Raw genomic sequence first — 26315 nt, 5'->3', positions numbered from 1 at the left:
CAGACTGGAAGGATGAGATTCACAAGGGGAATTTAGGAGCAGCATGGTTAGCATTGGACTTTTTGGTAACCTGCTTCCTAGCTGAATTCACAAACCCAAGTTACACACCTGTATTCCCTATATAATGCCTAGGGAGAGTTAGGTGCCTAAGAAGGAGATTCACAAAAGCCATTATGCTGAGCAGAGAGCTGCCTAAGTTAGCAGTAGGAAATGCAGAGGAGACCGTTAAGTAGGGACTTGAACCCCGGTCTCTCGCTTCCAGATGAGTGCCCTAACCTCTGGGTTATAGGGTATTCTGGGTTGGGGGGTCTTAATCTCTCCTGCTGGAGCTGTTTCACTGTGACTGAATAATTAAATATTCATTGGGCCAGAGAGAAAATGAGTGACTCTATAGCTCATTGGTTAGGGCCCTCATGCGGGAGTTGGGAAACCCAGGTTCCGGTCCCCTTTCTCCAGTGAGTGTTCAAGTATTTTCTATAAAGAGGAACAACTTCAGCAGGCAGATTGAGATATCTACCCCAGAATACCCCTTAGCCAAGTGGTTAGGGCAGTCATCTAGGGTTCAAATCTCTGCTCCACATCTGGTAGAGTAGGGATTTGAACCTAAGTCTCATACATCCTGGGTGAATACTGTAACCACTGGGCTACAGTGGGGCACAAGCCCCACCTGTCTTGTGTTTGGGTTAGGCTTGCTTTGAGTGCGCCTAGTGGATTGGGCCCTGAAGGTAAGATAGGCAAGGGAAGTTTGTGAATACCACTAGAGCATAGGCATGAATTAAGCATTGAGCTGCTGGGTGGTGTCAGGACTTAGGCAGCTTTGTGCAGGCCCAGCTGCTGAAGTTTTGGCATCTTGAGGATTTTACTGTTGGTAACATATCCACCTAGGGCTTTAGGCTCCTACAGCAGGAGTGGGCAAATTTTTTGGCCTGAGGACCACATCAGGTTTCGGAAATTGTATGGAGGGCCAGTTAGGGGAGGCTGTGCCTCCTTAACAGCCAGGTGTGGCCTGGCCCTGCCCCCTATCTGACACCCCCCCCCCTTCGCTTTTCAGCCTCTGACAGTTCTCCTTTCCCCCCCACGCCCTCCGGCCTGCTGCCTCATCCAACCCCTCCTGTTCCCTGATGGACCCCCTGGGACCCTTGCCCCATCCACGCCCCCTTCCTGTTCCCTGACAGCCCCCAGAACCCCCCTCCTCTGACTGACCCCTGCCGCCCTATCCAACTTCTCCTCACATTCCTGACTGCCCCCACCCCCAGGGAGCCCTGCCCCATCCAACCACCTCTTCTCCCTGTCCCCTGAGTGCCCTCCTTCACCCCATCCAACCCCTCTTCTCCTTCCTGACTGCCCACCTGGGACCCCTGCCCCCATTCAACCCCTGTTCCCTGCCCTCTGACCGCCCCGACCCCTATCCCCCCACCCCCTGACCCCCACCCCGAACTCCCCTTCCTTCTATCCAACCCCCCACTCCCTGCCCCCTTATCACACTGTCTGGAGTGCTGGTGGTGCTACAGCTGTGCTGCCCAGCTGGAGCCAGCCATGCCACCACACAGCACAGAGCACCAGGTCAGGCCAGGCTCTGCAGCTGCGCTGCCCCAGGAGCTTGCAGCCCTGCCACCCAGAGCATTGTGCCGGCGGCGCAGTGAGCTGAGGCTGTGGGGAAGGGGGAACAGCGAGGGAGGAGCCGGAGGCTAGCCTCCCGGGCCAGGAGCTCAGGCCGGGCAGGAGGGTCCCGCAGGCCCTAGTTTGCCCACCTCTGTCCTACAGGATTGGGCAGCAGCCAAGCAGTGGTTTTGTGAATGCCATTGGCATCTAAATATTGGACTTAGGTAACCTAAGTCCCTTGTGAATCTAGCCTGAAGTGTCCATGGTAGCTGGAGAGCTAGAGAAGCTGTATCACAAAAGTCAAGATGATAAAAACAGAACAATTGAGATAGGGAAGAATTTTTTACAGTTCAAAACTGTGTTTTAACACCTATTCAACTTTCATGACTGACTAAACTTTTGAATAAAGTATGTCTTAAAAATTCAACATCTCCACCCCATCAGATAAATGGTAGAGTTTATAATAAACATGCAGTTAGATCTGGTGGTTCTTCAGAAAAACCGTGGAAAACCAGATTTGGCATTTCTGAAATGTTTGAGAATTTTTGCTTCCTTTTTATCTTGAACTCTTTTGACCCCCTTTACATCTTAATTTCTTCAAGTTTCTTTTGAGGTATCTTGTCAAAAGCCTTTTGAAAGTCTAAATAAATTATGTCAAGTGATTCTGTTTTCTCTGCTATTTATTGACACTTTTTCAAAGAATTCTGGTTAGTGAGTCATGATTTTCCTTTGCCAAAGCTGATTGAACCCTATCACATCATGGTTTTCCAGGTGTTTTAGTTATTCCATTTTTAATCATTGTTTTGACCAATTTCCCATTTTAAAGATGGGAATTCTGTAATTCCATGGATCAGCTTAAGAGGTTCTAAATATGGATATACAACATTTGCTACCTTGTGAAGTGAGTTAGATGAGACTGGCACTTTTGGATACTATTATGCATAGATCATACTGTTGCATAATGAAACAGTGAACCAACTACATTTTTATGCATTACAGCATCCACCTACTGACTGATGATTACAGAATAAATAAGTAGTGTGTGCACTGATTACTGTAATTGTTTCATGTTTGGCTCCATTTCGTACCTAGGTTCAACCACTTAGAAATGTTCTGACATGTTGACTAAACTGTTATTTGAAAATTTTGTTTTTTATGCAGAAGTTTAGATAAGGAAAGGGCAGTGCTGCTGCAGCGAAGAAAAAGGGAAAACATGTCAGGTGGGTACAAAGAAGAAAATGTAATATTTATTAAAATTTCATATAATGTACTGAATGTTTCAATGAACTGTAAAGACCCTGAGAATATTTTTATAGTTCTCCAGTTTGTAGCCTTCCAGGTGCTTTGTAACTAGCATTCTTCCATATAAAATCTGGAATAGAATGAAATATTTTAACCATATTTTATCTTATCAAACACAGCACATCTTGATTTTATATATGTACTAGTCAGTTATGAAACTCTGTAAGAAACGAGTTTCTTCTTTGAGGGATGATCTCCATGTGTGTTCCACACGTGGGTCTGCACACACACCATCTGCCTGAGTTTGGAGATTTTTAGTAAGTGGTGTCCTTTGGCCTGCATGTGCACAGTTGTTCTCCTTGTGCTCCAAACAGAGAGTATAAGAGGCAGTGTGGACTGACACCTCTCCAGTTCCTTCTTACTAGTGCATGGTCTCATTCAATCTTCTGTGTCTGCAGCTTCTCCTATTGTTGCTTCTAATTAATATTTTAGAATTTCACTCTTAGATTTATAACTTTTAGTATTTAGTAAAGTGTAGCTTTAATTCTCTCCCCCACTGTGGGGAAGCTCTCCCCTGAGGGCAAGGACTATGCCTGCAGTCCCAGGTTTAAGAATTGAATTTCTTGCCCCTGCTCCTTTCCAGTGAGTAACAAACACCAACACTGCCTTTAGTATCTTGGTAAGGCTCACTTCTCCACTGAGTGCAGCATTTGCTACTCCTTCCCTCCCTGACTGCGTGAGGATTGAGAGCTCAGACTCGGAGGGGGGGAGAGAACAGTGAATGGATAGAGCCATTAGCCCACAGTTGGATCACAACATCGGCCTCGGTCAAGAGGTAGCACCCCTGTGAATGCGACCTCAGGAGCTGAGGCTGCAACTTCCAAGCTTAAAGTCCAAGGAGTCTTATGACAATAAGTGACACACTCACAAACACAGAGACAGATCCTACTCTGAATCTAGCCTGAAGAGAAAAGATCCCTTTCCCAAGTCAGACAAGTCCTCACATAAGGTCCTAAGGACTTAAGTCTTGGTAAACCTCCCCGGCAGGAAAATGCAACATGCAGGAGTAAGGCTCCATTGGTTCCAATCTTTGATCAAGCGTATAAATCACAAAAAAAGACCTCCACTGCCATTTTCTTCAACATCCAGATGAGACTGTGCTCTGGTACCAACAAGGCCCAGAGGGATTTGACATCTGCTGTGACCAGGGAAGTGTCTGATCCGACTGCTCTGACCATCAGTTCACCCTACATCAGAGTGGTCTGAGACTTGCATCTTCCCAAAGGATGTTTTTGCTCTGTTACCTTCAATCCCCTCTTCTCTCAGGTCTGTTCTTATTTAGAGACATTATACCAGAGCAGCCTGTGGGCCACATGCAGCCCAATTGGAACTCAGCTCAGCTGTGTGCTAAAGGCTGGCCTGCAAGGCGGGGTCCAGGTTCTTGGCTGCCCAGCACGGGGGAGATAAGATGCAGTTTAGACCCCTGTAGAGTCCGGGGTGCGGCAGCCGGCAGGCCTCGCAGCTCCAGAGGGCTGCTGCCTGCCACCTGCCCCTGCTGCCAGGTAACACATTGTAGGCCGCATATTCGGGCCATAATTATAAATAAGTTAACCACTGCACCAGAGTAAGATAATCTTCCATCTGCAGACCTGAGTACCCATACTTTGGTACCAATGGTCAGTTGAGAACCAACTTTCTCATTGAATGAGTTGGAGGCCCCAGATGAACCTCTACTCCTGCTGAGGAGCAAGTCTGGATGGAAGCTCCAGGCGATTGGGATTCTGTTGTCACCCCAGGTATGACTTTTTCCAACGGACAAATGGTTCCCAATGCCCCAACCAATTGAACCTTGTACTGGTACCCTTTCTCCTACACAAGTCTCCAATTCAGAATTGCTGATTACGAGGCCCTGTTAGCAAAATACAATTTCACCAATTATGTGAAGTTGTTAGGATTCAAAGACAAACTCCCTTAGGGTAAAAGCAGCAAAGAATCCTGTGCATCTGAGGAAGTGGGTATTCACCCACGAAAGCTCATACTCCAAAACGTCTGTTAGTCTATAAGGTGCCACAGGATTCTTTGCTGCTTTTACAGATCCAGACTAACACGGCTACCCTCTGATCCCTTAGGGTAGAATCAAATTCCAGAACTTAATTGATTAAGGTAAATCGCTAGCCAGAACAAATCTTCAGGCTGTCAATTGTTGCTGATACTGCTTCCAGAGCGATGGCTATTGCGGCTGTGAGGAGATGATCCTGATTGCAGTTCTCAAATTTTCTGGAGAGGTATAAAGTACCATTGAAGACCTGACCTCTGATTCAGTTAACTATTTTAATGAAAAGACTGATTGGTTTCTTCATTATTGTAAAGGCTTGATAGCATTTATCTTTGAGTATCTATACATCTGTCCCAAAGAGAGAACATCACAAACAGGGGTACAGAAAAAGACTACCTCCTCAACTGTTTTATCATCAGTGCTCTCACAAACCCCTGTGCAAATGACAGAGGGTACAGAGATCGAGGTATGTAGTTTCCTCAACATCTATTGATATACCTCACCCCAACCCACAGCTGAAGGTTTTCTTTTGACAAGACTTTTGAGATCTGTGTTCCTGATTTGATACCTTAGAATCATAGAATATTAGGGTTGGAAGAGACCTCAGGAGGTCATCTGTTCCAATCCCCAGATCAAAGCAGGACCAACACCAACTAAATCATCCCACCCAGGGCTTTGTCAAGCCGAGCCTTAAAAACCTCTAAGGATGGAGATTCCACCATCTCCCTAGGTAACCCATTCCAGTGCTTCACCACTCTCCTAGTAAAATAGTGTTTCCTAGTATCCAACCTAAACCTCCCCGACTGCAGCTTGAGACCTTTACTTCTTGTTCTGTCATCTGCCACCACTGAGAACAGCCTAGCTCCATCCTCTTTGGAACCCCACTTCAGGTAGCTGAAGGCTGTTATCAAATCCCCCCTCACTCTTCTCTTCTGCAGGCTAAATAAGATCAGTTCCCTCAGCCTTTCCTCCTAAATCATGTGCCCCAGCCCTCTAATTGTTTTTGTTACCTTCTGCTGGACTCTCTCTCCAATTTGTCCACATCCCTTCTGTAGTGGGGGAACCAAAACTAGACACCATACTCCCGCTGTGGCCTCACCAGTGCAGAATAGAGAGGAATAATCACTTCCCTTGATCTACTGGGAATGCTCCTACTAATACAGCCCAATATGCCGTTAGCCTTCTTGGCAACAAGGGCACACTGCTGACTCATATCCAGCTTCTTGTCCTCTGTAATCCCCAGGTCCTTTTCTGCCTGCATGAGATTCTTCCTTCCTAAGTGCAGAACTCTACACTTGTCCTTGTTGAGCCTCATCAGATTTGTCTAGGTCACTCTGGATCCTATCCCTACCTTCCAGCTTATCTACCTCTCCCCTTCATCTTAGTGTCATCTGCGAACTTGCTGAGGGTGCAGTTCATCCCATCATCCAGATCATTAATAAAGATGTTGAACAAAATCGGCCCCAGGACTGAGCCCTGGGGCACTCCGCTTGATACTGACTGCCAACTAGACATTGAGCCATTGAGCCCGACAATCTAGACAGCTTTCTATCCACCTTATAGTCTGTCTATTCATCCAATCCATACTTCTTTTAACTTTTTGTCAAGAATACTGTGGAGAATGTATCAGAAGCTTTGCTAAAGTCAAGATATATCACATCCATCGCTTTCCCCATATACATAGAGCCAGTTACCTAATCATAGAAGGCAGTCAGGTTGGTCAGCCATGACTTGCCCTTGGTGAATCCACATTGACTGTTCCTGATCTCCTTCCTTTCCTCCAAGTGCTTCAAAATGGATTCCTTGAGGACCTGCTCCATGATTCTGACAGGGACTGAAGTGGGGCTGACTGGTCTGTAGTTCCCCAGGTTCTCTTTCTTCCCTTTTTTGAATATGGGCACTATATTTGCCTTTTTCCAGTCATCCGGGATCTCCCCTAATCGCCACAAATTTTCAAAGATAATAGCCAGTGGCTCTGCAATCACATCAGCCAACTCCCTCACACCCTTGGATGCACTGGATCTGGACCCATGGACTTGTGCATGTCCAGCTTTTCTAAATAGTCCATACCATGTTCTTTCACCGCTGAGGGCTGCTCACCTCCTCCCCATACTGTGTTGCCCAGTGCAGCAGTCTGGGAGCTGACCTTGTCTGTGAAGACCGAGGTTTTAAAAAAAGCATTGCCTGCCATTGAGGGAAAATAACAGACAAGTGAGTGCTGAAAATTATTCACTCTGGCTATTTGATCGAGTTTCTGTTACCTCTTACCACCAACCCCATTCCCAGTCCCTTTTCACGGACTAATCTCGTAAGGAAATCCTACATTAAGAGGTGCACCTTTTGCCACTTCAACATCAGGGGAAGGGATTCTTCTCCCCATGTTTCCTAGTCCCCAGAAAGAACGAAGAGTGGAGACTGATTCTTGACCAATGCCAATTAATTATTAATCCAAAAATTAAAATTCTGTGTGATCACATTGGGATCAAAAATTTCCCCTCTGGAAGAGGACATATAGTTTGTGGCTTTTGACATAAAAGAGTCTTAGTTTCACATAGATATGCACCCATCCTACAGAAAGTTCTTCAGGTTCTTCTTTGAGAGATGTCCCTGTGGGTGCTCCACTCCAGGTGTCGATGCATCTCTGCGCCTTCACTCGGAGATTTTTGCAGCAGTACTCATACCGGCCTCGCATGCGCAGAGCCTGCATGGCCCCCCGTCCCCCCTGCTGGTGGCCAGTCTCCTCAGTTCCTTCTCTGCCGTCCCCAGCTTGAGACGGAGCTCAGCAGACTCGCTAAGAACTTTCTTCCTCTTGTTAAAATTACCCTTCTAGTTAGTTAGTTTGTTGTTAGTCATAGTTACCTTTTTCACTTAAACCCCACCCCCCCTTTGTTCCTGTCAGCCGCAGCTGCTTCTGACATGCCTGGCTCCCCAGGCTTTAAACGCTGCTCTACCTGCAAGGAGCCTGTCCTCCTGTCAGATGATCACTCAAAATGTATAAAATGTTTGGGGGAGACCCACATCCCCCCAAAATGTGCCCACTGCAGTAAATTTAGCTCCAGGGCATGGAAGGATGGGGAGCTTAGACTAAACTGCTCCTCCTCCAGAGATCGCTAGGGTCAGCTTCAGACCCAGGAGCTGACTCCAGCTCCGCTGCCCATCACAGCCCCCCCACCTCAAAGAAGCACAAAAAAAACAAGGGCCACCTTCTGTCATCCGCAGAGGAAACCCTGCGGGTTAAGATTTCTCCGGGCAGGTCTACCGCTTCCCTCCCACTGCTTTCCCGCTTGAGCACGTTTGAGATGCCGGGCTCCTCTGGCACCGCGTGAAACCCGCTTGCGGTTGTGGTGGGAGCAGAAAGTTCCGGTGCCGAGGCTTCAGGCTTCCAGTTGCCTGCCTTTCTTCTGGTAGCATTTGGCACCGCGACAGACACGGTGCCAACATATCTGGACCTGCCTGACCCCCGTAGGCTGATACTGATCTCCGGGCTCCAGCACCAACATCCACTGAGCTGACCAGTAGTGAGTTAAGGCTCAAAACACCAGTGCAGAGGCATTTTCCTGACAGCAGATTCCTCCTGCACAGCCTTCACCTCACACAGAAGCCTCAGCACTGCAATTTACTCAGTCAAGGGACCTCTTTGTATCACCTACCCTGCCGTCACCCCTACTGAATGCCTGCTTCTCTACAATGGCTGACTCAGGGTCTGGACAGCCTCCCTCCAGTGATGAGGAATCTGGACTGCAAGGGGATTTTTCACCGTATCAAGATTCGCATCCTCAGACCCCTGTCAACAGAGGTCACAGAAAAATTACCTCATCCTACGCTCAAGATCCTGCCCCATGGTGTGTGAACCCCTGAATGGTACCACCTATGCCCTTCCCACTGCCGTGGCAATATTGGGCCCCATTGGCATCGTATCCTCGAACACACTCGCTACTCCACCTCGACCGGGCGCAACACCTGCCTAGCACCACCAGCTGACGTACCTGCTGCTGATGCAACACACCAGGCAGCATCATCACAACTGCAGGATCAATCACATCCTGCTCCTATTCCAGTAGACCTGGAAGTACCACCTGAAGAAGCCTTACTTCCCCCTCCCACAACATCTTTGGATGACTTCTCACAATTTCAAGACCTTTTTAAAAGAGTTGCCAGTGAGTTGAGAATTAATTTGGAGGAGGTCCCTGAACAACAGCATGAGTTAACGGACATCCTACAACCCTCTTCTTCCTCTAGGGTTGCATTACCAATCTACTCAGCCCTTTTAGAACCTGCTAAGGCCATCTGGCAGACCCCCGCTACAAGCCTACCTTCCTGTAAATGAGCAGATCGCAAATACTTTATTCCTTCTAAGGGCTCTGAATTCCTTTTTACCTATCCAACACCAAACTCCTTGGCGGTAGACGTAGCCATCCAATGGGCCAAAGAGCAGTATTCCCGCTCCACCCCATCCAACAAAGATAGTAAACACTTGGACCTCCTTGAACATAAAGTATATGCATCTTCAATGCTACAATTTCGTATTGCTAATTATACTGCAGTTCTTGCAAATTATGGAATGTCATCAATTTACCGCTCTAGTCTCTGAGGGACAAATCATATCCCGTACCGCTCTTCAAGTGGCCCTTGATGCAGCCACTACTGCAGCAAGATCCACCACCACAGCAGTGGTCATGCGCCGAGGTTCATGGCTCTCCTCTTCCTTTCCATGAGAGGTCCAGAGTACCATTGAAGATCTTCCCTTTGATGGTGACAAATTCTTTGCTTCCACCACGAACAACATACTTCATTCAATGAAGGACTCAAGGGCAGCCTCTGGTCCTTAGGAATCCAAACCCCTACAACCAGAAGGCGACAATATAGCTTTCAACCTTACCACTGTCCACGCAACCCCGCATATACACAGCACTTGCATAGATCACAGAAGCAACAACAGCAATACCAGAGACCCAGATACCAGCGTCATTATCTCAATTCTTCGGTAACGCCTCAACCCCCTCCAACTAAAAAGCAGATTTGAAGTTTTGGTCAAGGACCTAGAAAACAATGTTCTCACTTCAGCGCTTACACCCCATGTCCCTATTTTTTGACACCACCTATGGCCATTCTCCCACCAGTGATAGAGCATTACCACTGACAAGTGGGTTATAGAGCTCGTCACAATTGGCTACTCTATTCCCTTCCTCTCCTTGCCTCCCATCCACCCACCCTCCCCATCTCTCTTCAGGACCACTCTCACGAGCCACTGCTCTTCCAAGAAGTACAACATCTCCTTCAGTTGGGAGCAGTGGAACTTGTGCCTGAACAACACAGAGGGAAGGGCTTTTATTCCCATTATTTATTAACAGAAAAGAGAACAAATCCACATTACATTCTTCCCAGCACCTGGAGTTCAGAGGAGCAGACCTCCATTACCGAAAGGGGTTGCCATCTCTCCCACCTGACCGATTCAACACCCTAAAACTTCTGGCCCCAAAACTTCACAACAGTCCCCAGGTCATTGCCTGAGACTGTCTACAACTACTAGGTCACATGGCCTTGTGCACTTTCGTGGTCCAAAATGCACGCTTGTACATGAGGTGCTTCCAAGCTTGGTTGGCCACAGTTTACAAACCAACTGTGCATACTCCAAACAAGCCTCTGTCCATACCCTTCCAAGTCAGAGACTCTCTACTATGGTGGACAGTTCCCTCCAACCTCTGCTCTGGAGTCCGCTTTCTCCAGGACGATCCATCCTTCATAAAGACTACCGATGCATCCCTTACAGGGTGAGGCGCGCACATGTATCACCACACAGTCCAGGGTCTATGGTCTTCAACCGAAACCTTCCTCACATAAATGTCCTAGAACGTTGAGCCATAAGCAATGCCTGCCATCACTTCCTCTGACTAATCAGGAATCAACATGTACGCATAATAACAGACAACATTGCCTGCATGTTCTATGTAAACAGGCAGGGAGGAGCTCGCTCTCACTCGCTTTGCATAGAGGCTATGAAGCTCTGGAATTGGTGCCTTGCGAACAACATCCGGATATCAGCCGCCTATCTTCCCGGAGTTACGAATACGACAGCAGACGCTTTCCCTGGAATCACGAATGGGAGATAAACGAGACAATCATCTGCAGCACAGTCCGCATTTGGGGTCACCCAACCATAGACCTTTTTGCAACTGCAAAAAACACGAAATGTCCCGAATTTTGCTCCAGAGCAGGACTCGACAAACGTTCCCTGGGAGACGCATTCATGGTCCCATGGCACCGGAACTTACTCTGTGCTTCCCCTCCATACTGGTTCTCCACAGAGTTCTGACAAAGATACGAACAAATCGTGTCACGGTGATCTTGGTTGCCGCGTCGTGGCCCAGACAACCGTGGTTTCCGTTCCTCACCAGAATATCAATTTGATCATGAATATTGTTGCCCCTCACTCCGAACCTCTTATCATAGCAACGTTGCCCTTTCTTCACCCCACCCTGTCCATGCCTCACCTCAAAGCCTTGTTCCTACATGGTTCTCCCAAAACGAACTAGCTTGCTCTGACCAAGTTCAAAGAGTGCTACTACACAGCAGAACTCAATCTACTCGCACCACCTATCTGCAAAAGTAGAAACAATTCACGCAATGGTGTTCACCTAAACAACTTTCTCCCACGTCGGTACCTCTCCTGCTCATGCTTGACTACCTATTGGACATTAAGCAATCTGGCCTCTCTTTCAGCTCCATCAGCGTCCATTTAGCTGCTATTACAAACTTTCATGACAGAATCAACAATACCTCTCTCTTTGCTCATCCGATCACCAAGTGTTTCCTCAAGGGACTCCGAACCCTATTCCCAGACATTAAACTGCCTACCCCTCTGTGGGACCTTCATTTAACATTAACCTGCCTAACTCAACAACCATTTGATCCCGTAGCCACTTGCTCCCTTTTACACCTCTCTATGAAAACAGCATTTTTAGTGGCAATTACCTCCGCCAGATGGGCAGGAGAAATAGCAGCTCTTATGGCAGAGCCACCATATACGCTATTTTTCAAGAACAAAGTTACCCTTAGATTACACCCCAAATTTCTTCCAAAGGTTCATTCCTCATTCCACATTAATGAGCCAATACACCTATCGACCTTCTTTCTGAAACCACATGCAAACTCTTTCGAAGCCACAATGCATATGTTAGATGTATGCAGAGCCTTGTCCTTCTATTTGAATAGAACCAAATCTTTTAGAAACTCTTCTAGACTTTTTGTCTCCATTGCGGAGCGTTCCAAAAGGACACCTATTTCTACCCAGAGACTTTCAAACTGTTTTTCTGACTGCATCCGATTGTGCTATGAGATAAAGAAAGTTACACCTCCAGCCTGCATCAGAACTCATTTCACTAGATCTGTGACTACCTCTGTAGCTTTCTTATGCAAAGTTCCCCTAGCTGACATCTGTAAAGTGGCCACTTGGTCTTCTGAACACACATTTGTTAAGCCCTTGCTCAAGGCCCTCTCTCTGATACATGATTGGGCAGAGCTGTATTATCCTATCAGATCCAAAGTCCCTACCTCCTTGAGAGACACTGCTTTTAAGCCACCTGGAGTGGAGCACCCACAGCGATATCTCTTGAAGAGAAGGAGGTTACTCACTCTGTGCAATAACTGATGTTCTTTGAGATGAACGTCCCTGTTGGTGCTCCACTACCCACTTTCCTCACCTCTACTTCGGAGTTGGGGTAGCCTCTGTTGTAGAGAAGGAACTGAGACCACCAGCCATGCATGCATACTATTAAGATATACTCAGAGCAGGAAGGCAGGCTCTGCGCATGCATGGCCTGTATGACTACTGCTGCAAAAATCTGCTAGCGAAGGTGCAGGGACACACCAACACCTGGAGTGGAGCACCCACAGAAACAGTCATCTCAACGAACATCAGTTACAGCACAGCGTGAGTAACCTCCTCTTCTTCCTTTGGCAAGACTGTTACCAATTCAGAATCCTCTCATTTGAGCTAGCTATGACACCCAGGGTCTTTTACAGAAGTCTTTTTCAGTGGTTGCAGCTTAGATGAGAAGAAACGGCTTTTACTGCCTTTCTATATGTTGATGACTGGCTCCTGGTGGGGAGATCCAGCAGAGAAGTCCAGTTGGCAACTATATTCCTACTCTGCCTATTGTCTTCCTTGAGAATCTGTGTCGGCCACAAAAAATCCACTTTCACTCCCACAAGGACTAGAGATTTTATAGGTATGACCTTAGGCTCTTGCTGCAGTTGAGTCCATCTCCTGATGGAGAGATTCTACACCCCAAGTGATTTGATAAAACAGATCATCCTCAGACTTCAGACTACAGTCAGGGTTTCCTTTTCCCTTCTAGGCCATGTGGCCTCATGCATCTAGTTATACCATTTGCTAGGCTCCATTTCTGTTGCCTATAAGCCTGGCTTCAGACTGTCTACTCATCAGACAAAGACAACATCAGTTCCAGAGTAACAGGTTACAATCAAGGTGGGAGGAATAGCTCAGTGGTTTGAGCATTGGCCTGGTAAACCCAGGGTGTGAGTTCAATCCTTGAGGGGTCATTTAGGGATCTGGGGCAAAAATCTGTCTGGGGATTGGTCCTGCCCTGAGCAGGGGGTTGGACTAGATGACCTCCTGAAGTCCCTTCCAACTCTGATATTCTTTTAAACAAAAAAAAAAAATAAATGTTACAGTCTCTCTTGCACACCCAGAAAATATTTGGGTTGGAGTTCCTTCCCTCACACCAACACCTAAAGTGAGCATCATTACAGATGCTTCCCTTGTAGTTTGGGGAGCCCATATGGTTAAGCACACTGCACAAGGAACTTGGTCCCCTCTGGAGGCCAGAATGCATATCACTTTACTGGAATTAAGAGCAGTGTATTGAGCATGCAATACATTCCTTCCACTCATCCAGTCCCAATATTTCCAGATAATGTTGGACAATATGATTACTGTCTTCTCCATAAACAAAGAGAGAATGAGATCCCTTTCCCTGTGTGTAGAGACAATCAACCTCTGGAATTGATGTAACAGTAACCACATAACTCTCCCAGCAGCATGCCTACCAAGTGCACAGAACTCCCTACATGTTTTTTAAATGTGTAATTTCCTAGGTTTTGGGGCTTCTTGACCCAATCTCCTTTCCCTTTCAGTGTCTGGCAACTTCCTCCTGGTGACTACAGGAGGCAGGTCATTGGGAATATGAGAGAGAGAGTTCAGGTGCCCAGACCCCATATGGCCTGCAGCAGCCCAGAGTTGCCCTTGGAGTGAAAGTCCTGCTCAGCTGTGGTGTGAAGCATGCTTATTTCAGACAATCTTCAAGGACTCTAGCTGCTAAATTTTTAAGTCTCTACTGAGCGTGTGTGAACTCAGATTTTTCAAAGTCTTTTAACTTGGCTATATTGCGATAGATTTTCGTGAGGACACCAAAAGACTCATTCCTGTCACGTCACCTTGCTGAATTCTGCATGTGGATACTTGCAGCAGCTTATAGGTTGGGACAGCACTTACTTTAATTTTGGAAACCCAGTATTATAGGTTAAACACTTACTGAATACCTGATTCTTTTTACAGTGTTTGTTTTATTTTGTTTTTATAGATGGGGATACAAGTGCAACAGAAAGTGGTGATGAAGTTCCTGTGGAACTGTATACTGCTTTTCAACACACACCAACTACAATTACTCTAACTGCTACAAGGGTTACTAAGGTTAATGACAAGAAAAGGAAAAAAAGTGGGGAGAAAGAGCAGAACATTGCAAAATGTAAAAAGGTAAGTTAATTTAATTGGTCTTTACTTTTCATAGCTTTCATGTAATGGAATGAATTACTGATATGTGACATTTTTAACATTTGCCTCGTGTTGGTGTAGAGGTTTTTACTTTCTGAATTTAGATTGGTATGCAGGACTCATCCATGGAAAGTGATGTATCAGACATTTTATTTATTATTTTTTTTCTGGCTATCCAGTATTCTTTACAGTGGAATCCCTTTAGAAATGGATTGATAGTAACTTTTTAAACTTATAACACATTTGCATACAATATGTACAGGCTTATATGGTGTCCTGTGAGGAGTCTACTATTTATAAATACATTTGGGCATTTTTTTACCTCATGCTGTTATAGCTACACTATTTCTCCCTCATTTTTTTTCTTCCCACTGCTGCTAATAAAGGGCAAATCTTTTTATAGTGCTCTTTAGCTATTAAAATTCAGAAATGATTGATGGTGTTGTCAGTTCTCCCTGACATTGACTTGCCATTCCATTCAGTTGAAGTGTCAGTTCTGTAGAAAACTGTTCTCAGAAAATAATCTCTTCAACACAATTTAGTAAGTAAAGTGTGATTATTCCAAAATCCTTTTTGAAAATATAATTTTTAACCAAGGAAATAACAATGTATTGCATTTAGAAAATTTTAAAAAAGCTCAAAAGTAACTGTATTGAGGAACCACAATAGAATTATAATACACTGGCATTGTGAAATATGACACCTTGATTTTCTAGATTCATACAAAAATCGAACACTTACTGGATACTAGTGCAATGGAGAAATGAGATCTTTCCATGATTTAAAAAAAAATGCTCTGTTTGTGATCAGGTTAAAATAAAGAACTGTTGCAGTCAAGCAAAAATATTAAAAGAAACTGGAGCTGGAAACCAGAATTTCAATAGTTAGGCAGTGTTTTGGCATTTGAAAGAAATGTTTAAGGTCATTAATTGAATTTATTTTTTAAAACCAGTTTCAAATGCAGTTGTAGAAATATCTGATCAGTTGTTAAAATATCACTTGAATGACAGTTCTTAATATAAAGTGCTGATACTCAGTGGTTACCTCCTAATATAGTGCAAGAGGATGTTGTAAAAGACAAACTTAATGGAAAATACTGTGTTTTGAGAAAATTTCCATAATTTTACAGGATATACAGTGTACATCCATAGGCTGTCCAATGTGTGTGCTATTTAATGGGTTTACTTTGTATGCCCACAGAGCACTCTAGGTTAATGCTGAATCACTGGCACAGTGAGTGAGGCATAAAGGTGAGGTTGTAATGCTGAAAAATGCAAATTTTATGCCACCAAGTGCCATTGGACTACTAGCTTTGAAACCTTGGATTTCATTTTATTGGCAATCTTTATATAATGTTCTCAAGAATATGAAAATACAAGTGGCCTTCCTTTTTACTGGTCTTTTAATGTCATTCTCTTCCCTTCCTGTTACTGCTTTTAATGAGAACAGTTGTATTAAGAATTTAGCCTTTTTAAAAAAGCATGAGATCATTTTCCCGCAGAAAAACTTTGTTAATCTTAAAATTTTTTTAATGACAACTGCATTTTTTTTTAGGCTTTTCGTGAAGGATCTAGGAAATCTTCAAGAGTTAAGGTAAGCGTAAATATATGATAATTCTAGATAAATATAGATGTTATTTCAGTTACATTCTGAACTTTCTGCTAACTAATCTTATTTTTGTTTATATGAGAACATGTGTTTGTATATTTAGAATATCATCTTATATATTGGTGTTTATATTTATCCAGAATACACCTGCATAACATGTGTCGGTGCTAAAATATCTTTTTAGCAGAATAACTACTGCATAAATATTTTCTGGTAGTGTTTAAATAAAGCACATTAGAAAATGACCAATTTATCTTTCATTTGGCACCAGCTCTGCAAGTGCAGGCAATACAATTTTGTCTAGAATTTTATTTCCTTTGAAAAACATGAAATTTCAAAAGATGGATGAGAATTTAGAAGAGGCAGCCTGAGGAAGAGTTTCCCATGCCTCTAGCAAGTCACAGTGATCGGGGATGTTAGCTGTAAGATTGTTTTGACAGTTTTAACTTAAAACCTAATTGGTCTTAGAGGACGTCAAAAGATCCATGTTGTGTAAATTAGGACTACAGAATTCTTCCCTTATTTCGTTCTTTAGTTATTTGATCCTAACTATTCGTCCTGTTCAGTATAAACATACAAAAAAGCATCACAGCCAACCTAAAAATCATTTGTCTGAAAATGTTATACTTACCATTGTGACAAGTAATATTGCAAATGAATAAAATTGGAAAAGCAGTTTTACTGATGGTAAGTTTCACTTTCTAGTTCTATGCACTGCATTATGGTATCACTCTTATGCGTTTCTTAGGAGCTCTTGTGCATGATCTGTTAACACCTGTGTTAAGCAGCATCATGGATAAACTCAGCTACCAGGAATTCAGATGCTACTAATTTATTAGCTTCCATCAGTTGCTGTGCCAGGTCAGGTAGAGGAGAGGAGCAACAGCACATGGAGCAACAAGGACCTCTGAGATCGTTTTGGGAGAAGGAAAAAGTCTTTCATGTAGGCATGGTGGGGGAGTGGCAGAAAACACCTGTCACCTCAGGCCCCTCTATGGAGTTGTGGTGTGGAGATGGAGAGTGACACTGGGACTGTAAGGATCCTGAGGCATCCGTGGTTCCACTGTGGAGCCAAGCAAGGAAGGACCATAGGATCTGGGCAGGAAAAGCAGAGCTGGGACTAGGGTAACCAGATAGCAAGTGTGAAAAATCGGGACAGGAGGTAGGGGGTAATAAGAGCCTATATAAGAAAAAGATCCAAAAATCAGTACTGTCCCTAAAAAATCGGGACATCTGGTCACCCTAGCTGGGACTAAGAGGAAAGGGAGCAGGTGGATACTCTCTGCATTTGACCCCTTTCATAAGAGTTTAAAAATGAAGGGGGAATTCACTTCCAGCACCTGCCCCCTTGGGGCCAGGAAGCAACAGCAAGAGTTTCCTGCAATCTCAGTATATCTTCTCTAGAAGCCAACCACAAGCTTGGGCCAGGAATTTACTTCTAGATGTTTTTCCATGAGACACTTGCACAGTGGGGGGTGGGGGTAGGGTGTTTCATTGCTCTGATTCACATTTCCTGACACCCCCTGCTCTGCACGTGCACTCTGGCTTGTTTGTATTGGTCACATATATTAGTAGTGAGAAACAAAATTGGAAAATGGAGGGGTTTTATGTCTAAATAAGTCACTTTCAAAGCATTTTCAGAAGCAGATACACTTTTTAGCAAAAATACTCGGTGCAGTATTCAGTAAAATCAGATAATTTTAAGTTGACTTATGCCCCTTTTAAAACAACATTAACATAAATTCCTAGCTCCTCCTTAATGTGAATACAGTACTTATTTTTGTTTTGGCTTAATTTTTTTTTAAACTTGTTGACAGTTATATTAATTTTTCCTCAGGAATAATATCTATTTCTGAACTATACTGAGCTTGGTGATTTTTATGAAGTGGTATTATTTTGTAAGAGAATAGTTTGATTAATCAAATGGTCTTAAGGTACTGCAGAATTTTAAAAATGGAATATTCTGTAAGTAAATTGTTAAGTGGATTAATGTAAAATAAATGAATGAGATATAACTATGACAAGATCCAGAGGTGTTGGTTGCTTCTTCCCCCCCCCCCCCCACCAGAACCCTCCTTTGTATACTTTTTAACTGATTGTACTGAATTGGTAGAAAATGTTTGCATTTCGTTTTATCCTGTGCCAGCGATTTTATATTTGGCTTTTGAACTTGTAAACTTATTAAATGTTACCCTATTACAAACAAGATACATGATTTTTAATTTCTGGTTATTATGATTTGTAGGGTTCAGCTCCAGAGATTGATCCTTCTGACAGTTCAAACTTTGGATGGGAAACTAAGATCAAGGCATGGATGGATCGTTATGAAGAAGCAAATAATAACCAGTACAGCGAGGGTGTTCAGAGAGAGGCACAAAGAATAGCTCTGAGACTAGGCAATGGAAATGATAAAAAAGAAATTAGCACCAGCAATCTGATCTTCAAACCTCCAGTAGAGGTAAATAAGTGAAGAAGGACCCGTGTAAAAAGGGAAAGAAATGCATAACTCATTAAAAGCAGCAAAGTGGGCATCCGGCGAAGTGGGTATTCACCCACGAAAGCTCATGCTCCAAAACTTCTGTTAGTCTATAAGGTGCCACAGGACTCTTTGCTGCTTTTACAGATCCAGACTAACTCGGCTACCCCTCTGATACATAACTCATTAAAGTAGCACTAAAATTAGTATGCGTTTATGACATACAGTTCCCAGTGTTGTAGTCAGCGTTCTTCTCTTCTCTTAGGTTTATTTTTTAATCTCTAGCTCATTCTACCAATTGGGAACATGTTAGCAGTAACAGTTTTAAGAAATTATAACTTTCTTAAATAATGAATCACAGTTGATATTCATACATTTGTGTGCTTCATAACATTCCAATTTTCATTATTTTTAAAAACTGCTAGGTGAATGTTAGTGTTCATAAAAATTGCCAGATTGACAGCATGGAGATTGAATTACTCTGTTTATCCACAGAATAGTTTCCACACAGACTGTAATAAAGTAAACTTCCCCATTGTGCCCCGCTAACGTTCCTCATCTCTGACCTGGGGGAATACTTGTAGAAGTGAGAATAGATGATTCTCTAGCTTTGCTGGTTATTTTTCTGCCAGGATTGTCAACGGCTCCAAATTAAATGTTGAGCATTTTTTTTCCAATTCTTTGAGATAACATTCAGAATTTCCCAGTAATACACAGTATATTTTTCTGTAATTATAATTTTTTACAAATACACTGCTAGCAAATGGTGATATTGTCAGCCCCGGAAACATAATTCCTCTGCTTACGGAGAAAAAGTTAAACACCCATATTTTTACCAAAAAGTGTTTGGCCTAACCCACTTCTGGAAGGAACACCTCTGCTGGTAAGAAGGTAGTTGCATCTCTGTTGCTTGTCTGTTCTTGATCAATGAACTGAAGACTGGTTTATGGCTCCAGTTGGATCTCTATGTATACATGCAAAGGCAGAATTTGTCCCAGTCACTAATGACTTGTGCCTGATTTTGAACTTGAAGTGAGAGGTAAATATTCTTCTATTTTATATCTGCCTTACCTCATAAGCTACAATTTTAAATAGGCTTATAAAACAAATTTTTTCCACTAAAACTTCCATATTGCTGTGAGGTGTGTGGGGAGGGCTAGAAAATTCGCAGCTGTAAACTAAGGCAGATTACTTGTATACAGTTCAAGTTCTGTACTATTAGAAAATTCATATAGTAAACTTCATCATAAAAGCATATTTAGAACACAGTAAATCAAAATGGTTTCTTTAACTTTATATTTGGATAAGTGAGTCTCATTAATATTAACATACAGTACTCTCAAAATTACAATCCACAGCCTATTTTGTATAACACAGCTTCAGGTTCTTCTTCGAGTGATTGCTCATATCCATTCCAGGTAGGTGTACGTGCCGCGCGTGCATGTTTGCCGGAAACTTCTTACCCTAGCAACTCCAGTGGGCCGGCAGGTCGCCCCCTAGAGTGGCACCACTATGGCACTAGATATATACCCCTGCCGGCCCGCCCGCTCCTCAGTTCCTTCTTACCGCCGTGTCGGTTGCTGGAACTGTGGAGTGCCGCTTGCTGTCCTCCACGTACCTAGCTCTGCTGTACTTTGTTCGTAATCATAGTTGTAAATAGTTCATAGATAGTTTGATAGTATATTATTTAGTTGTGTATTGTATATAGTTGTTTAACTTGCTCGCGGGTGGGCCGTTGCCCTCCCCGTCGCCTGGCACCGGGCTCATGCCTGGCTCGCCGGGCTTCAAGCGGTGCTCGGCATGGAAGAAGCCGATGCCTACTAGCGATCCCCACGACGCGTGCCTCAAGTGCCTGGGGGAATTGCACATAAGTGAAAAGTGCCGTATTTGCAAGGCCCGCATGAAGAAGGAGAGGGATCAAAGACTCCGCGCTCTCCTCATGGAAGTGGCACTGACTCTGGCACCGGCGGCGCAGTCGGCCAATTCTACTCTGGCACCGGACCGCGCCGGCACCGGCAAGACTCCCCGCACTGACCATCCCCGGCACCGGGAGCAGATCCACGACCCTCGGCGTCTACAACACCATCGAGGCAGGCCCGAGTGGAGCGCCCGGCACCTGCCTTGGCTGCGGCACCGCCTGCAGGGCTGCTGTCGACTCCGGGCCCGGATGGTCCGTCGAGTCCAGCCCCTCCTAGCTCCCTCTTAAGATCAGGGGTCGAGCTGCTAGTACCATCCACGCCGGAGACATTTGCCTCTGCACAGGACTTGATCGCGCTGACGGAGCCATCGCAGCCTCAGATGGCACCCCCGGGACGGGTAACATCCAAGGGCAAACCGATGCTACGAGCGCTGTCTCCAGAGTCCCGGCACCGATCACCCTGGAGACGTGAACGCTCACGCCTGGGGCGCCGCTCGCAGTCCCGGCACCGTTCTCCCAGGCGATACCGGTCGTACTCGCGGCACCGGTCGGTATCTGCATGGCCCCGGTCTGGCTCCTCTCACTGCTGGCACCGAGACTCTAGGAGCCGTTCACCTCGACGTTTGGCTCCTCGGTCGACCTCCCGGCACCGAGCCGGTGGTAGGTCCCGATCCCGGTCGACCTCCCGGCACCGTGCCGGTGGCAGGTCCCGGTCCCCACTGCCATCCCGGCACTGCGCTGATCGAAGGTCGCGGTCCCGCTCCCGGCACCGACATCGCTCCAGATCCCGCTCCGGATCCCGGCACTGGCTACCACGCCGTTCCCGATCCCGATCCCAGCACCGATACGGGTCGCGGCACCGAGGGGAGCGTCGGAGTCGGCGCACAGAGACGCCTACCAAACAGGCTCAGCGCCTCCGTGGCCTTCTAGGGAACCATCGGTGTCTTCTCAGGCTGACAGCGCCTATGCCTTGGGCCAGGACAGACACTCGGCCCTGTTCCAGGACCCTCCACCACAGGAGCGAGGGCCTCAACAGTGGGGGTTTTGGACCCCATGGGCGTATTGCCAAGCCCAGGGTCCAAAACACATTACCCCCCGCCCTACAGGAGAACGCAGGCCACCGGAGGCGACTGTGTCTAGACCCCCTCCCTCCCCGGAAGCAGACGGCAGGTCCAGCCACCAGGACCCAGAGCTCCCTCCAGTGACGGAGGTGCAGCCCCAGATGGAACCCCCCGTGGACACTCTGTTGCTGGGGGTTTCCTCGTTGTCTTCACTGGATGAGGCAGTGGCGGGTACCTCGTCCTCCAGCCCTCCTCCGCTGGATCTTAGGGCACACCAGGACCTCCTCCGACGTGTGGCACAGAACCTGGACTTGCAAGCGGAGGAGGTGTCTGAAATCGAGGACCCGGTGGTTAGCATCCTCTCCGCCGATGTGCCCACCAGAGTGGCCCTGCCCTTTATAAAAACAATCCAGGCCAACGCAGCTAATATCTGGCAGTCACCGGCCTCCATCCCTCCGACCACTCGAGGGGTGGAAAGGAAGTACATGGCCCCCTCGAAGGGCTATGAATACCTGTATGTTCACCCGACACCCTGCTCACTGGTGGTCCAGTCGGTGAACGACAGGGAGCGCCACGGTCAAGAGGCCCCAGCGCCCAAGTCGAAGGAGGCGAGACGAATGGACCTCCTGGGCTGCAAGGTCTATTCGGCGGGGGCGCTACAGCTCAGGGTCTCAAATCAGCAGGCCCTCCTCAGCCGCTACTCCTTCAACTCGTGGGTAGCGGCGGGGAAGTTCGCAGAGCTCTTGCCACAGGACGCCCGCCAGGAGTTTACCACCATCCTGGATGAGGGCAAGAAAGTAGCGAGGACATTGCTACAAGCCTCTCTAGATGCTGCCGACTCGGCCGCTCGGACCCTGGCCTCGGGGTTCACGATGCGCCGAATTTCCTGGCTGCAGGTCTCTGGCCTTCCACCGGAGCTCCAACATACTATCCAGGACCTCCCCTTTGAAGGCCAGGGCCTGTTTTCCAATAAAACAGGTCATAATATGGTCGCTGGGGATGCATACGCCTGCGACACAGCGCAGGCCATTCCGGCAGCAGAACCAACAGCAGCAGCGTCGGCCGTATCCTCCGTTCCGTCCGCGGCAGGACCTCACTAGGCGCCGCGGCAGGAACAACCGCCGCAGACAGTCCGGTGGCCAAACGGGGCAGAACCCAGGCTCCGCCAAGGCCCCCCCGGGACCTAAGCCTTCGTTTTGAAGGTGCGCCCGAGGGCGCAGTACCAGTTTCCCCTCCGGATCCTTCCCCGCAGTTTTCCAACTGTCTTTCTTTTTTCCTCCCGGCGTGGACCCGAATAACATTGGACCGTTGGGTCTTGCGTACGGTGCAGGCCGGTTATCGCCTGCAGTTTTCTTCACGCCCCCCCCTCCCACCCACCATCCCCGTCCCTCTTCAGGGACCCCTCTCACGAGCAATTCCTCCGTGAGGAGGTGCACACACTCCTCGTCAAGGGAGCCATAGAGGAGGTTCCAGAGAGCGAGAAGGGCAAGGGGTTTTATTCCTGCTACTTTCTAATCCCCAAGTCCAAGGGCGGCCTCAGGCCCTTCCTCGACCTGCGGGAACTCAACAAGTATATGGTGAAGTTGAAGTTCCGTATGGTATCCCTTGGAACCATCATCCCATCCCTGGATCCCGGAGACTGGTACGCCGCCTTCGACATGCAGGATGCTTACTTCCACTTCTCCATTTCCCCCCAGCACAGACGTTTCCTCCGCTTTGTGGTCGACCGCCAACATTATCAATTTGTGGTCCTCCCATTTGGCCTCTCTATGGCCCCGAGGGTGTTTACAAAATGCATGGCAGTCGTCGTCGCACACCTTCGGCGTTGCCGCATTCACGTGTTCCCCTATCTGGACGACTGGCTGATCCGGGGCACATCGGAGCTGCAGGTCCGCGACCACGTCCGCAGGATCAGCAGCCTCTTTGCTGCCTTGGGCCTCGTCATCAGTGTGGACAAGTCTACTCTGCTCCCCACGCAGAGGATAGAGTTCATCGGGGCCGTTCTGGACTCTACCCTGGCCAGGGCCTTGCTACCCTTGCCCAGGTTCCAGTCGCTGTCGGCCATCATTCTGCGCTTGCAGGCGGCCCCGCTGACCTCTCTACGAGCATGTCTGGCCCTCCTGGGCCATATGGTGGCCTGTACGTTCGTGACGGCATGAGGCCTCTTCAGTCTTGGCTCATCGCGCAGTACCGGCCGGCCAGACATTCGTTGGACACAGTCGTCAACCGTTCCTCAGAGGGTGCTGGACCTCCCTTCGGTGGTGGCTGGACCAGTCCGTAGTCTGTGCGGGGCTCCCGTTTCATCCGCCCCAGCCCTCGGCATCCCTGACTACGGACGCCTCAGATCTGGGCTGGGGGCACACTGCGGCGCCCAAAGAACTCAGGGCTTGTGGACCCCGCAGGAGATGGGACCTCCACATCAACGTACGAGAGTTGAGGGTGGTCCGTCTTGCTTGTCAAGCGTTTGTCCATCTCCTTCAAGGTCGTTGTGTCGCGGTGTTTCACCGACCATGTCCTCTCCCCTATGTGCCGAGCGATGCGTCTCTGGGAGTTTTGCATAGCACATGCCGTTCACCTTTCCGCCTCCTATCTCCCGGAAATTGCGGAACACTCTAGCGGATCGATTGAGGCAGATCCTTCCGCTTGCACGAGTGGTCCTCCGTCCAGACATCGCCCTCTCACTCTTCCAGAGGTGGGGTCGTCCCCGGATGGACCTCTTTGCGTCCAGGGAGAACAGGAAGTGTCGAGCATTCTGCTCCTTCCAGGGTCGGGAGCCAGGGTCTCTAGCAGATGCATTCCTGATCCCATGGGAAACCCACCTGCTTTACGCATTCCCTCCCGTTCCGCTGATACACAGGGTTCTCCTCAAGGTGCGCAGAGACAGAGCTCGGGTGATTCTCATAGCTCCAGCATGGGCCAGACAGCATTGGTACCCCATGTTGCTGGACCTCTCAGTAGCCAATCCAGTTGCCTTGCCCCTACATCAGGACCTGATCACCCAGGGACCACGGCAAGCTCTGTTCACCCCGGACCTTCCGTCTCTGCACCTTACGGCATGGCTCCTGCGTGGTTGACGGGCTCTGAGTTACGCTGCTCTACCCCCGGTTTGGGAGGTTCTCCTGGGCAGTAGGAAGCCTTCCACCAGGGCTACTTACTCGGCTAAGTGGAAGCATTTCTCCTGTTGGTGTTCGGAGAAAGGTCTTCGCCCCTATGGAGACTCCATCACCACTATTCTAGACTACATCTGGTCCCTCAAGACCCAGGGTCTGGCGTTGTCGTCCCTCCGGGTTCAACCTAGCGGCTATCTCCGCGTTCATCCTGGGGTGGACGGATCTTCCGTCTTCTCCCACCCTATGGTGGCGAGATTCCTGAAGGGACTGGAGCGTCCTCTATCCACAGATACGCCCTCCTGCCCCTCATGGGACCTCAACCTGGTCTTAACTCGGCTCATGGGTCCTCCATTCGAGCCACTTAGCTACTTGCTCCCTGCTCCACCTCTCGTGGAAGACCGCCTCCTAGTGGCCATTACCTCAGCTAGACGGGGGTCGAATTACGGCCTCACAGTAGACCCCCCCGTACACCGTCTTCCATAAGACAAGGTGCAGCTGAGGCCACACCCTGCCTTTCTTTCCCAGGTGGTCTCATCTTCCACATTAACCAAGAGATCTTCCTCCCGTCTTTTTCCAAAGCCCCATTCGTCCCGCAGGACAACAGCTCCACGCGCTAGATGTCCGTCGGGCTCTAGCATTTTATGTGGACAGGACCAAAACCATTCCGCAAGTCCCCCAGTTTATTCATGGGCGGTAGCGGACCGGGTCAAGGGGCTACCGATTTCCTCGCAAGGATATCTCTTCCTGGTTACCCTCCTCCATCAGGACCTGCCTACTACCTGGCCCACGCTCCGACGGGCCGTGTGACTGCTCACTCCACCAGAGCACAGGCATCATCGCTGGCTTTCCTTGCCCGCGTGCCAATTCTAGAGAGTTTGTAGGGCAGTGACCTGGTCATCGGTCCACACCATTCGCTTCCCATTACGCCCTGGTTCAGCGTCCAGAGATTGCGGCCTTTTGCTCTGCAGTACTCCAGGCCGCGACCTCTCACTCCGACCCCAACCGCCTAGGTAAGCTTGGGATCACCTACCTGAATGGATATGACAATCACTCAAAGAAGAAAAGACGTTACTCACCTCTGTAACTGTTGTTCTTCGAGATGGTTACTCATATCCATTCCACACCCCAGCCCGTCCTTCCCCACTGTCGGAGTAGCCGGCAAGAAGGAACTGAGGAGCGGGGCGGGTCCGGCAAGGGTATATATCTAGTGCCATAGTTGGTGCCACTCTAGGGGGCGACCTGCCAGCCCCCTGGAGTTGCTAGGGTAAAAAGTTCCGGCAAACGTGCACCGCGCGACGCCTACACATACGCTGAATGATATGAGCAACACATGCTCGAAGCACAGACAGTTACAAAGGTGAGTAACCGTCTTTTCTTCCTTAGACTGTGTGTGTTTGTCTTTCAATGAACTTAGGTTTTCTAAGTGCCTAACGTCTCTGAAAATGGGAC

General features: G+C 47.5%; 1 protein-coding gene across 2 annotated transcripts in view; it reads left to right on the top strand.

Annotated features, from left to right (window-relative positions):
• KMT2E (lysine methyltransferase 2E) overlaps positions 1-26315 on the top strand; it is a 128239-nt gene that overhangs the window by 46087 nt on the left and 55837 nt on the right. For both annotated transcript variants that reach the window (XM_030553090.1, XM_030552998.1), the window contains exons 6-9: positions 2764-2822; positions 14503-14675; positions 16248-16286; positions 18547-18759. In XM_030553090.1, coding sequence (XP_030408950.1) covers positions 2764-2822; positions 14503-14675; positions 16248-16286; positions 18547-18759 — 484 coding nt within the window. The remainder of the gene's footprint in view (positions 1-2763; positions 2823-14502; positions 14676-16247; positions 16287-18546; positions 18760-26315) is intronic.

The sequence above is a fragment of the Gopherus evgoodei genome, chromosome 1 (genome assembly GCF_007399415.2).
Source record: "Gopherus evgoodei ecotype Sinaloan lineage chromosome 1, rGopEvg1_v1.p, whole genome shotgun sequence".
Taxonomy (NCBI): domain Eukaryota; kingdom Metazoa; phylum Chordata; order Testudines; family Testudinidae; genus Gopherus; species Gopherus evgoodei.
The sequence above is the reverse complement of the archived record's forward strand: the minus strand, read 5'-3'. Positions and strand labels throughout refer to the sequence as shown.